General features: G+C 43.1%; 1 protein-coding gene across 4 annotated transcripts in view; it reads left to right on the top strand.

The window, feature by feature from the left end:
- Positions 1 to 13,675, top strand: part of PPP2R2B (protein phosphatase 2 regulatory subunit Bbeta) — a 239,885-nt gene extending 226,210 nt beyond the window's left edge. For 3 of the 4 annotated variants that reach the window (XM_039836460.1, XM_039836461.1, XM_039836463.1), the window contains 3 exons: positions 2,340 to 2,509; positions 9,807 to 9,898; positions 12,489 to 13,210. In XM_039836460.1, the coding sequence (XP_039692394.1) occupies positions 2,340 to 2,509; positions 9,807 to 9,898; positions 12,489 to 12,768 (542 nt within the window). In that variant the 3' untranslated portion in view covers positions 12,769 to 13,210. Of the gene's footprint in view, positions 1 to 2,339; positions 2,510 to 9,806; positions 9,899 to 12,488 lie in introns of all 4 variants that reach the window. The other variant, XM_039836462.1, reaches the window with a different exon arrangement.
- Positions 13,676 to 13,934: the final 259 nt, after the last annotated feature.

Raw genomic sequence — 13,934 nt, 5'->3', positions numbered from 1 at the left:
TGGGAAGACTGAATCTCAGAGTAGTAAAGAAAATGTCAACTGCTGGTAAGTGACAAAAGCAGGAACTGACTCGAGAGAGGTTTGCTAAGCCCTTCCCACTTACTGCCTCAAGTTGTCCCTGCAGGTGACCAAGCCTCTGGGCTCCCACTCATTACTATTAAGATGTTTTACAGAGGGTGTGCTTGGAGTTTAAGTCCCCAGTCCTAATGAGATCACCTTAAATTGAAACTAATGTGAAGACATAGTTCTCAACGACGAGGATACCAGTCAGAACCCAAGGGCCTTCATTAGTGTTTGACCTAACGCCAGGGGAGAGGGCACGTTCTGAGACTTTGTGTCAGACTGTAATGAGCTCGCGTTATACTGTTTCACTGTTTTGTTTTGTTTGATTCTCAAGTTCAATTCTGATTGATTGGTTGTTTTTCTGGTTGTTTTTCGCTGTTTTCTACAATGGTTCTGTGAAAAGAAGTATTCTGGTTTAGCTAGTGGTATAATTCAGCCAGGTTTGAAAGGGAACTCATTATATTCTTAGGTTTTCTTCATGGAATTTGATAGCGATTGTGTGAGTGCATTGAGCAGGCAGGAAAGAGGAAGCCTTGGAGGATGAGTTAACTCAGTAACCTGTAGACTAGTGTTTGGTTCAGCCTAGAATTGTGTGATACAAACACTTTTAAGTAGAACCATACTCAACTGCCATTGTTGTAGGTCAAAAATAATTAAATATCAGCAAATGTATAGCTTGATATCATACATGCTAAGCACCCAGAAGGCAAAGAATTCATTAATTTTTCTGGCTTTGGTTCCAATCAAGCAACAAATATTTATTGAACATTTGTATATGAGACTCTCAGTACAAAGATAAGAAAAGCCAAAATCCTGCCCTCTAGAAGCTTATATCCTAGTTGAGATAAGACAAACCCATGGATTATTAAATAATACCAAGAGAAGTGATAGCTTCATTGTGAGAAAACCTGAGCACGTACTAAATAAATGAGCCAGACGAAGTACAATGAGCCTTCAGAGAAAAAAAATATTATTTGGTGGTAAAATAGTATATAAAAGATGAGGCATTCGAATCGATGAAGAAGGAATGATCAGGCAGAGCCTAGAAATGGGAAATGTCAAGTGATATTCTTTACATCCAATTTGAACCACAGAAGTTCAAAATCAAGGTGGACCTAGGAAGTAAGGCAGCTTGTGACAGGCTTTGATATCAAACTGAGGTGCCGTGTCTTTTTATTCCTGGAAGCGGAAAGCAGCTGTTGAGACAATAAGTGCCCGGGTATCAGAGCAAATGGACAATATACACAAAAGACATTGTGGACACATTTTATTGATGAGACCAAGGCACAGAATAGTTAAGTAACTTGCCCAAACTCACGCAACTAGTAAATGTCAGTAAATAACATTAGACCCAAGGCAGTCTAGCAGCAAAACTCATTATTAAACACTGTGATCCAAGAGATAAAAACAAATGTCTACACAAAAACTTGCACATGAATATTCATAGCAGCATTATTATAATACCAAGAAGTAGAAACAACCCGAAATGTTTATAGAGATGTGGCATATCCGTACAATAGAATATTATTCAGCCATTAAAAGGAATGATGTACTAATTCATGCTATAATGTGGATGAAGCTTGAAAACATTAAGCTAAATGGAAGAAGTTAGATACAAACACATATTGTACGATTCCATTTATATGAATAGGCAAACTATTCATATAAAACTATTCATATACTAGATAGTTTGCCTATCTAGTATAGGCAAACTAGAAAATAGATTAGTAGTAGCCTAGGGCTGCAGGGAATGGGGATTAGCTGCTAATGGAGTTTGTTGGGATTTTATTTTTGGAGGGGGGGATAGATGAACATGTTCAAAATTTAGATTGTGGTTGTGTGATTATACTAAAAAAGACCGAACTGTAATCTTTAAATGAGTAAATTTTATAATATATAAATTACATCTCACTAAAGCTGTAAAAAAAATTTTGTAAGCCTCTAAGATGACTGCAGGTTTGGGTATGTGCAGTGACACCCAAAGACAAAAGGAAATGTGAAATGGAGTTGGATCGTAGACCTGGAGCTTGGAAACGCTCAGTGCCAGATGAATGGATGGGACAGGTCCCAAGCCAATCCTTCCATGAGAAAGAAAATACAGAAACCAGTGACAGCTTTTTCTGCTGCCAGGGAGCTGAAGGTTCTGTTTTCAACTTACTTACATCCTGCAGACACTAGCTCTGTTCCAAGTGAGACAGTGGGTTTTCTAGCTGGCCCAAACGCGTTAGAGTCTGCTGCTAAGGATGTGCTAAACTCATCTTGTTTTTGTTCTACAGTTTTTGAAGAGCCGGAGGATCCAAGCAACAGGTCGTTTTTCTCTGAAATCATCTCTTCGATTTCGGACGTGAAGTTCAGCCACAGTGGGAGGTATATCATGACCAGGGACTATCTGACCGTTAAAGTCTGGGATCTCAACATGGAGAACCGCCCTATCGAGACTTACCAGGTAGAGACCACCACCCACACATAGGTGTACTGAACACTTCCTCTGGGGGGCTTCCAAGGCAGCCTCTGCCTGCAATGCAGAAAAATGTAAACGCTACAGCCGTCAGTGCCATAGGATTCAGATGAGGGTGCATGAGTACTTCATGTGCTGCGGATACCGAGGACATCACAGATACAGAGGTGAACAAGACAGACACGGTCCTGCCTTCCTGGAGCTGTCTGGTGGGGAAGTGAGGTGCAGAATAGGGAATTGAGCGTGCAGTGGTGCGAGAGCCGACACCAAGTGCCATGGGAGCACATGCAGGGAGGGCCAGCCTAGAGAAAGGCTCTCCTGAAGTGACCCTTAGGCTGAGTCTTGACTTCCTTGAACTAGCCTGAAAAATTATATCCTTAGACTCGTGTGTTGGAAGGCCTGGAGGCAAGGGAAAGGGGTTGTGTTCAGAAAGGAGCTCTCTGTACCTGGAACATGGAACACAAGGCCAGAAAGAAGAACCTGGAGGCGTAGGCTCTGGTGAAGTAGTTTTTACCATAAGTTTCACACTGCAGTTTGCCAAACGGATTAAAGAAATTTAGGTAGGAGCAGATGATGGCAGTTTGGGCTGGAATGGTGGCATACAGGTGCAGGTAGGATGGAAAGTCTATGAAGTTTGCTGAGTGTGGACAAAAGAGGAATGAAAAACATCGCGTGTAGATTTAGTCTTAAGTCTTGGCCAGATGGTTGGTAGACTTACTTACAAGGGAGAAGGCACTGTTTGAATTAGGTTTTTGAAAGAGGAAGACTAGGCTTTGAGGTAGAAAGGAGTTGAAGAAGCTAATTCCAGGCAAGAGTACAATAGAAGCAAATATCAAGAGGCAGGGCTAAACTAATCTTAAGATATCTTGGATTAGATAAAAAAGGGAAATTCTACACAGAGGGATTTGACTTATATATTTCTTTGTGAGCTATAATTCACATATCATAATTCTCACTCTTTCAAAGTATGCAATTGAGTGGTTTTAGTCTATTCTCAAAGCTGTACAACATCTCCACTCCCCATTCCAGAACATTGTCATTATTGACATTTTTAAATGAACAGTCTGGTTGTGCCAGGGAGGAGACAGAATAGTTGTGATGTTATTGTGACATTCTGGCAATGGCTGTTAGTAGCTTAGATGAGGCTATCAGCAACAGAGGTGGCCAGATTCTTGAACTATTCCCAAGGTGAAACCAACAGGATTTGATGAGGAGTGGAAGAGGAAAGGAAGCACCAAAGATCACACCAAGATTTTTATCCTGACAATTAGAAAAGTTGAGTTGCCATTTTATCTACATGAGGACATCGAGAGTTTAGCTTCGGACATGTTAAGCCAATTAAACTTCCAAAAATGACAAGTAGACAGCTCAATGTGAGTCTGGATATATTTAGCCTAGAGATACAAATTTGATACTCATGAGTATATAGAGGATATTTAAAGCCCCTAGGACTAGATGAGATCTCCTAGGAAATGAGTATAATTAGAGAAAAGCAGAGGACCCCAGTGTTGACAGGTGGGAAAGTGACAGAAATGTCCTAGAAACCAAGTGGAGAAAATGTCTCGATGAGGACGGAGCCATCAACTGTTAAATTGTTGCTGAATCAAGTAAGACAAGACTGAGGATTGACCACTGGATTTAATAACGTTGCTATTCTCAGTGACCCTCAGGAGAGGTGAATGTCTGATTGGAGTGGGTTCAAGACAGACTGTGAATAGAGGATGTGGACACAGTGAGTACAGGGTAAATCAAGAAAAATGGGATACAGGCTTAAGGAAGTTCTGTGCTGCTAAGAATAAGCCCGTGGAGTGGGAGACAGCTAAGGGAGCAAAGTGCTTGAAGGAAGCAAGTCCATTGCAGAATTGGCCATAGATGCAGTAGGCTTGGGAACATATAGACAGTTTCTTCCTAATGTGTCTATTTTCTCAGTAAAATAAAGTTATCAGCTGAGTGAGGAAGAGTAAAATACTAATCTACGAGTGAATGGACTAGGGAACTGCAGGCTTGCTCAATAATATAAACTTGAGGTTTATATTGTTGATTTCGAGTGAGACTGTTTCTTCCCAGCCACAGTCACCTGCTTGGTACAGGTAAGGAAGAGCAGAAAGTTAGGTTTAACCAGTGATGGGCTTTTGCCAAGTGAGTACAATGGAGAGAGAAAGGCATGTTTTGAAGGTATGAAATGAGTGAGTGTAGCGATGGATCACTGAATCTAAAGTAGGTAAGGTGGGAACTAATGGACAGAGGAAAGTAGTCAGATCAATGGATTTGAAGAATTGATAAAATCCAGAGGTAGCAATGCTTGTTAAAGGGGCTCAGCTATAGGAATGATAGCATGACCAAAGAAGCAAAGTTGTGAGAGACCAGAATATTTGAATCACTAAAGAATGGTGCAGGAAGAGAGATGAAGGTGCTAGAATTGCTTCAGAGAAGGAGGCAGAAGGACTTAGAGAAATATCGGTGGCTGTAAGAAGGATGAGTAGCAGGAAATTGAATTTGACTTCAAAGGAGCTGAGGACTACAGGCAGGAACAGTTGTCTGGAACAGAAGTCCAGCTACCACATGACAAGCAGAAACTTACAGAGGAGATTGAGGACACCAAGGACTTTGATGACAAAGTTCTAGAGGGTGCTATAGGAAGGTCTGGGGGCCAGAATTCAAGGCCACATATGTAGTTGAGATCGTTTGGTTACTCCTGTAGTTCAAAGAGCATCCTTTATACACTGGGGATCTTACTGTCCGCTAAATTATACCTGGACTTCAGGGCCAAGATTTCACTTACAGTCCTTCATCTTCAGCTCAGGGCTAGAGCCAACACAAGTGTCTTCTTCCAGCTGCACAGACGAACCATCTAGTGCTACAAACCTTAACACAAAACAGAGGTGGCAATGGAAAACAGAACAACCTGAGTGTGGGCAGTATTGACAGGTGTGGCCTGCTGGAGAGCCTTGATGAGAGAAAAGTAGATTTAGGCTAGATAGCGGTGAGACCGATAAGTATTTTCATTTCAGGAAAAGGCTTTTAGAACAAAGCTAGTTTTAGAACACAGCAGTAACTTGGAATAATCAGCATTTTAAGATCATAGTACTCAAATCATGTTTAACTAGCAATAGGCTTGGCAAGCTACTTTGCAGAACACTATTTTTTAGTGTTCTGCAATGTACTGAAATGAAATACCACAAAATTTTAACTACTTTAGATGGCATATTTCAAAGCAACTTATATTTATATGCTCTATCAAAGATGGTAAATAAACTGAGTGTCTAGAACACTGTCGGAAGAGATCGTGAGGCCTGATGCAATGGGAAAGCATCCCATAATCAATGCCTAATGCCCACCATGGGAGATGGGTAAGGCTCCTGCTATGTATTTGCATATGCCAATGGAGCTGATCACGCTTCCATGAATGAGAAGCTGTAGACTTAAGTATGATTAGCCATTTTCAAGTTCTCCTATAGAACAAGGGCTAGCAGACTGACTTGTAGGCCAAACCTAGCCCCACCCCCATTTTCGTAAAAGTCTCATTGAAACTCAACCAATCATTTTTTTGTGTTGTCTATGGCTGTTTTCACGCTACATGGCAAAGTGGGTTGGTGGTGACAGAGGCCACATAGCCCTCAAAACCTAAAATTTGTACTATCTGACCCTTTACAGGAAAAGTTTGCCAACCTCTGGAATATAACAAAGCCACCAAGTTTACTCTCGCTCGTCATGAGCAGTCCGTTAACTAGCCAACCTCAGGCTTCCACGCCATTGAGAGCCAATGTGCTGGGACATTTGGCTTAGTGTCCAGAAGGCCAAACACAAGCTTAACTGCAGAGAAGAAATAATATTTGGAACGTGTAGGGAGAATCATCAAATAGGATGAGTTTTAAGTCTCCCTGGGTGTTTCTCATATGTCTCTTCACTGATGGAGAAAGGTCCGTCTTGTTTGCCTAAGACTTTTTTTAAACAACAGCATAAATGCAACATACCTTTATAGTAGATGTTCTTTTCCTCCAGATGCCCTCAATGGGAGGCAGGTAGGCACTTCCCAGAACTTAGACTCTGGGGAGGAGAAAATGGTACAGACAGGTTTTCCTGATTTTTGTCCCTCAGGAATTATAGTCACAAAGATGTAAAGTACAGCATAGGGAACACAGTCAATAATATTGTAATAAGTATGTATGGTGCCAGATGGGTATTAGACATAACAGGGGAACTACCAGGTCATAGGTATATAAATGTCTAATCACTATGTTGTACACTGGAAACTAATATAATGTATGTCAACTATAATTGAAAAATAAATTTTAAAAAAGATTTATGGAGTTCTGGGTGATGTAGTTCCTACTGTTGGGCCTGCACTTCCAAAGCACAGATTTTGACACTATGGAGTTTCTGTAAACAAAATATCAAAGGTGAATGGTGAGGGATTGGGGAAGTTTCATAAAGAGGACAGCTTAAAAGGCACACTGCCACCCTATTTACAAACCTTACTGTTCTGTCCCCTAATTATGTTAAAGATAATATTTGTAATACTTCTATAAAAAAAAAAGTTGGGTGATTACAATGAAGTAAATTAATATTTTATCCCCTTCTTATAATTTTGAAATTCTTTGACCACTGTGGGAGCCTGAGAAGGACCGCATTACAGAAACCTGCTTAACCAAGGATTTTCAAAATTGTTTCTCCCTGCTCAGAACACTCGCATCTGTGCCTTGCCTTACAAGTACACCACACAAGAGGAAAAAGTAGGGGGAGATACGGCTGAAAATAAAGATCTATTTTTCTCATCTTTTCCCTCCAAGAAGTGGAGCTTGAGTACTAGGATAACAAAATTGGCTTCCATTGCCCACTGGATTCACTCCCAGCTTGGCATCCTTCCCCTTCAGAAGCCCAGCTCCTCTCCCTCTAGCACACACAGCCCGGAAATAAGACTGATTCTTGAGATCGAGATCTTCCAACCATCAGAAGGAAGGTTTACCCCTACCCCCGATGCCCTTAACTCCCCCATTCCCTTTAGCCAAAGAAAGTCTGTGCTATTTTAGGGAAGGAAGAATAATAGTCAAGACCAGGGTTAAGCAAAACCATACCCCAGAGGCCAGTGCTGTCCACCACCTCTTGTAAATAAAGGTTTACTGGAACGCAGCCCCTGCTCCTTTATGGATTACCTACGGCTACCTTCACATTACAAGGGCAGAACCAAGTAGTTCCAACTGAGGCCACATGGCCCACAAAGCTTAAGTGTTTACTGTCTGGCCCTTTGTAGAAAAAGTTGGCCAACCTCTGGTCAAGACCCAGAATCAGCCGTCTTTTTGCCCTCAGACACTCTTCTGCTTTGATGCTCAGAAATTCTTAATCGCTCAAGATGTTCACCCCTAAAAACAAATGGCCTTCTAGACCTGAGCCACTTCTAATATGCTCAAAAGGTGGCAGGAGAGAAAGGGAAGGAGAATGAGTTCATTTATAGCAAAGGTGCCAAGCGCAAGATATAAGCCTCACCTTTGCATCAATTGCCCTGCCACAGACAGATTCCCCTGTCACCATGGCACTGAAGCAGATACCCTGGCAAGGCCCAGAACTTTGGGGGAACAAGAGAATAAAGATAGAGGGAGTTAATTTGCAGAGTGGGAAATATTTACACTGTCCAATAACACAGCTTTTAAATACCCAAAACATGTAATGCAACATGGGATGAATCTTACCTTGTTCCTCTGCCCAGTACTAAGCACACAGCTGGTCCTCTGAGCTCAGCAACCAGCAGAACTCAAGTCAAGGGAGAAAGGGCCCAGGCTGCAAGGAAAAGGGAAATTGAACCATCACTCTTAATGTAAACAATGCTTATCGTAACATCCCTCTGACTTCACCCAATTCTATCTCCCTCTTGGCCTCAGTTCATTATGGCAGCTCCTGGGTAGGGCTGAGACCTCATGTAAGGTGAGGCTAATGAGGCAGAGCGAGTGGGGGAAGCAGATTGCTACAGTAGTCAAGAGTGTGCGCTTTGAAACCCCAATACTGGAGTTCAGTTCCCGTCCTGTCATTTCCTGTGCGATCTTGGACAAATGAGGTTGTACCTTGTACTTCATGCTCCATTAAAGTGAAGAGAATGATACCACCTACATCGTAAGATGATTTTAGAGATGAAATGAGACTTTATAGATAAAGCACTTGGCTAACAACAACAAGTTAGCACATTGTGTATGCCCGTTACTACTACTTCCTACTGGAGGGTTCTGGACGGATTGCCCTCAGAGAAAAATGGAAGCCAGGTTACTACTCTCTGAGCCTTATTCATCTGCCTATTTGGCATCTACACCTGAGCTGCTAAATGTGGCAAGAGAAAAATACCTAACCATTAAAATTCACATCCAGCAACTTCAAGACCCTCAGTGCCTTCCAGCAATTCTGTTTCCCAACCATTCCCATCCCTTTTCTCACTCTCAGCTGATAACCTGGCTTTGTATTTCACTGAGAAATAGAAACAGTCAGGCAGGAATTGCTACCTATTCCTGGTCGGCCCCTTTCACATCTCAGAGTCTACTCGACTGCTTCACTTGCACAGACTTCTTATCATATCCAAAACCAAACACGGCACCTCCATCCTTCCACTTGCTCCAGAGAAAGATGCATGAGCCACCTTTGACTCCTGTTTTTCTCTCCACACTCCACAGCTGATCCACCCACAAGTCCTATCAGTTCTCCCTCCAAACATGGCAAGAATCTGACCACTTCCCACCACGGCTCTCGCCCGGGGCCAAGCCATCCTCTGTCACCCAGGCTGTACCTGTCCCCCACCTTCGCCCTCGCACTCTTACATTTCACAGCATGGCAGGCTCGGGGACGCTTTCTGGGCCATCTCCCCACCTGCCTCAGAACAAAGGGTTCACATGAACAGGTCCTCTGCCCCATACTGGGATGAAAGCACACCAAGAGCGTCAAGTTCACTGCTCCATCCCAGGCACATAGCACACACTCAATAAATATTTGTTGAATGAATTGTGTCTTCTAACGCCCATTAACAAATCAGCTTAGAAAATGGGAATCTACCACTTACTGGGCCCTGCTCTGTGCCTCTGGCCACTTAAGCAAGCTTGTGTAATCCACACGGGCCGCATAAGCAGTTCAACAACCCATCCCAATGTCCCACGGCTAGAAAGGGCCGAGCCTGGGTTCAGACCCAGGGTCCTCTGACTCAAGGCACAATTACACTCAAAGGGTTAGCGGCTCGCACCAAAACAGGCAGTGTTCACAGAAATGATTATTTTTAAGAATAATTGGCCCTGTCGCTGTTTCCCACCCCCAGGTTCATGACTACCTCCGCAGCAAGCTGTGCTCCCTCTACGAAAACGACTGCATTTTTGATAAATTTGAGTGTGTGTGGAATGGCTCAGACAGGTAAGAAAGGCTCTGTGGCTGGGGAACCTTCTCCAATGGCGGGCCTTCCCCTCGCAGAGGCCCTGGGCGGTTTACACTAAGCAGGGTGCAACCAAAAGGAGGTCAAAATCAGGCCTCAAGGCATTGTATGGGTCACCAGATAACCCTGAGGCCAGGCCTGGAAAGAAGGGAAGAATATAGTGAGACCCTTGAATCCTCTTCCAGGACTGGCATTGGTGACCATTTAATATCAAGAAAATCCTACCTTCTACACACAAGACACCCCTAGAGCTAGGCCAACTTGTCTAAAATGAAGATCACTAATAATCCACCAGCAAATAACAGCACGAATAGTTCCGATTACTGCAAAGGATACTTTCTAGATCAAAAATTATCTCCTGAAACTGCTTATATAGACCCGGCCAAAAGCCCTGTTGGTTCATTAGCTGAATTCTAGTCAGCCTCATTGATCAGTCCCGCAATGTGATTTATTACTGTTTTAAGGCCTTTGATTTCAACAATACTTCATATTACCTCCCAATAGTTTCATTTTTACTTTGACAAATACAGATGATTCTCTGACTTCCAGGAAGACTAGCACAGGCTACCAGGGTCTGTCCCCTGATGAAGGCGGCACCAACAGTGGTGCTGGGAAGCACAGAAATTCTGTCGTGGCAGAGCACTCAGAGATTCATACTTTCCGTGAGCACAAGCTGTCTCTGTCCCTCGTTTAGCCTTCTTCGCCAGTGAACCAAAGTGAGCCCTCCACTTTAGCAGGCCTGGAAGGACTCACCACAGGGCAAGGGACCCAAGTCACACCACCTAGTTGGTATAGGGCAGGGGGAAGAGAGAGCCAGGTAACTGTGATGTATGAACAAAAGCTCTCAAGGGGAAGAAGCTAGCCCTGTCCTCTTTTGTTGTTTATTTGTGTATAATTTATTAATTTGCTCATTGCTTATAATTAATACATATTATTTATATATTTGTTGTTATTGCTCTAATTTCCGAGCTATCTTAGCCTAAAACAGCACTCATTAAGCACGTACTATGTAGCAGACACCTTCATACACATCATGTTATTTAATCCTGACCACAATCCAAACAGGTTTTCATCATCCTCATTTTACAATTGAAGAAACTGAGGCTCAGCAAGATATAACGACCTTCCCAAGCTCAGACACTAGTCAATAGTGGAGACAAGAGAAGTTTTGACTTTGAATCCTAAGATCAACATTTTTTCCATAAAGTCACAATGGGAAAATGTTATTCTTTGTTCAGATAAGGCTGAGAGGTTTTGTTTTGTTTTGTTTTTCTAAAAAAGACTTCCTCTTACTGTTTAAAAACAAGCCAGGCCATGGTGGGGGAAGCCCAGAGGCCGAGTAGCTGAATGTTTATGCCCTGGAGTCTGGCAGATGTGAGTCTGGATGCCAGACTTTGCCACCTACTACCGGCGTGACACTGCACAAGTTACTCACTTCTTCCCATATGTAAATCTCTTAGATGGGATAACAGAAGCTGAAATGAGATGGTGGGGGTGCGGGGGAAGACAAAGAAATAACTGCTCGTTCTTCTATAGAGACAAACAAACATTTCACGGCGACCGCTCCCGGGGCCAGACTAACAAAATCTAACCCTTGATTAATTTACTTGGCAAAGCTGACGACATACCCCAAAACTTATCCCCCTGGCTGTGACCCAGTCTTATCAGTTTCCTTTACCTCTCTACACACCCACGTCACAGGAAACAGATGAGACGCTGTGCCCACCCATCCTAACCAGCCCAATTTCACCAGCCTCTTCAGGGTGCAGCCACTGTGGAATGTTTCGTGAGGAGCACTGTCTCCACTTCAGCCTGTCACCATGTCCTACCTGTCACCATTAAAGATTCAGTCCCTTGCTTCTGGAATGCTCATGGCATTCACTGTTCCCCTGATCAATTGCAGATACAGCTGAGAATGGATAACTCTTGTAAAATGCAGAAACCATCTGTCAGCCCTCTACAAAATCTTATTTTCCCATCCCGAATCCTTTTAAAATTTGAATTTGTTTACTCTCTTCCCAAGTGAGACCAGGGTGACATCATTTTTTAGATAAGTTTTCTGAAAAGACCGAATCGAGAGCTAGTGCTTAGCAGGAGGAGGATGTGCCTAGGCCAGCGTGCTATGCTATCAGCATTTCTCCCACTGGGGCGAGAACACCTTAGAAGTCAGGCAGCATGGAGTCAGTCTCCCTGCGCAAAGATTGTTTTCAAAGTGTCCCTACTTTCCAAACCCTGCTTTAGCCTCATAATCCTGATGCGAGGTAGGAAGGGCTGGGATCGTTAAAACCACGCGCTCACTGAGCCAAGGAACCAAAAGGAATCCATGGAACAGAATTAACAAGGAGGATTATCACGATCCTTGTTTCCAAGCCCAGCCCAAGAGTATGTTGCTCTTAGTGATTCCAAAGGAAGTCAACAGTCACATGACAGAAATTGTCTGGGTTTCTGTTTGTGTTTAATAAAACGCACGGTGCCGTAAGCTGGCCATGGTGTGGTGTCGTTGGCTCTAGTCTATCACTGCTGCCTTTCTCCGCGGCACTGGTCACTCCCTGTTTCCTCTCTGCCTTACAGTGTCATCATGACCGGCTCGTACAACAACTTCTTCAGGATGTTTGACCGAAACACCAAGCGTGACGTCACCCTGGAGGCCTCGAGGGAAAACAGCAAACCCCGGGCGATCCTAAAACCACGCAAAGTGTGCGTGGGGGGCAAGCGGAGAAAAGACGAGATCAGTGTGGACAGCCTGGACTTTAGCAAAAAGATCTTACATACAGCTTGGCATCCTTCAGAAAATATTATAGCGGTGGCGGCAACAAATAACCTATATATATTCCAGGACAAGGTTAACTAGGAGGACAAGTTATTATTACTTAATAATCTCACATACTGAATACTAGTCAAACATGTTTTTAAATGTTTCTTTGGGTCTTCATTTGACGCATTGACTTTAATTTCCCTATGCAGAAAACAATTGGGATAGAATTAAAAGGAGTCCAACTTTCCCAAATCCCCAGATCTAAGAAAATTTTGTTCGACCCCGTAGGTCCCGGGACACTTCTGTTTAGAATCGAGAGCTGCCAGCTAACAGTAACTCTTCCGCAGTTGACCTGAATTTCTGATGCTTTTATTGCCTAGTTTTCTCTGGTGGGTCCAGTGTTTTGTTTCTAGGTGTCTGCTGAGATAAAATGAGGTTGTCTGTAGTATTTAAAGCGAAAAGAGATGTTTTTTTTTTTTAATTAAGCAATTCCATTTGATTGAAAAATTCAACAAAAAATAAACACCGTCTACTCTTAGAGAAATTCTCCTTGTTTTGTGAAAAATCAGAACTCATCGGCATCCCCTGTCCCTACAGCACTTTATTTCCATGTTCCATTTTCTTTTCAACAATTTTATTTGAGCCAGAGATTTATTTCACGAGGCTGTGAAGAGGACACAGAATGAGAAGGGAAGGGCCACATCGACATCGCTGTAGTCTTTTTTGTAAGCGCCATAGAAACAGCCTGAGAATTTGGCTAGGGGACACCATGACTGCTTCAGGGGACATAAAGAGAACACTTTCTACACGGTACTTCTCAGAGTTAGCTTGGCAAGGCCACGTGGGGCCAGATTCCATCTGCTGCTTTGTTACTCTTGCTTTTTGTACTTTTAAATGGCTCCATATAATCCTCTACTTACACGTTCACTGGCTTTTTTTCTCTTCGACCTTTTCCAGCTTATTTATTCTATTGACTTCTAAAGGCCGAGTCCTGGTTGTTTATTATCTGGTGTTCTCAATAAAGCAATAAGTTGGAGGCAGTGGCACGCCCCCGGCTCCATGAGAAAGGCTGGCCCCTTCTTTTTGGGGGTGTCTCCTGAGCAGCCCCCCTCCCCTCTTCATGGGTTTGGAAACCAAAAATAACAATCCATCAACCTCCACTACAGCTAGAACAAAAATGGCCAATAAAAATGCTGATGTGTAAAGTCTAATCAAGCACTTCTAACCCACCCCAAGCTCACCTTCTTGAAAAATAGACCAGA

Source organism: Pteropus medius, unplaced genomic scaffold (assembly GCF_902729225.1).
Source record: "Pteropus medius unplaced genomic scaffold, Ma_sr-lr_union100, whole genome shotgun sequence".
In the NCBI taxonomy this organism is placed as follows: domain Eukaryota; kingdom Metazoa; phylum Chordata; class Mammalia; order Chiroptera; family Pteropodidae; genus Pteropus; species Pteropus medius.
Note: the sequence above shows the minus strand (reverse complement) of the source record. Positions and strands in the feature narration are given on the sequence as shown.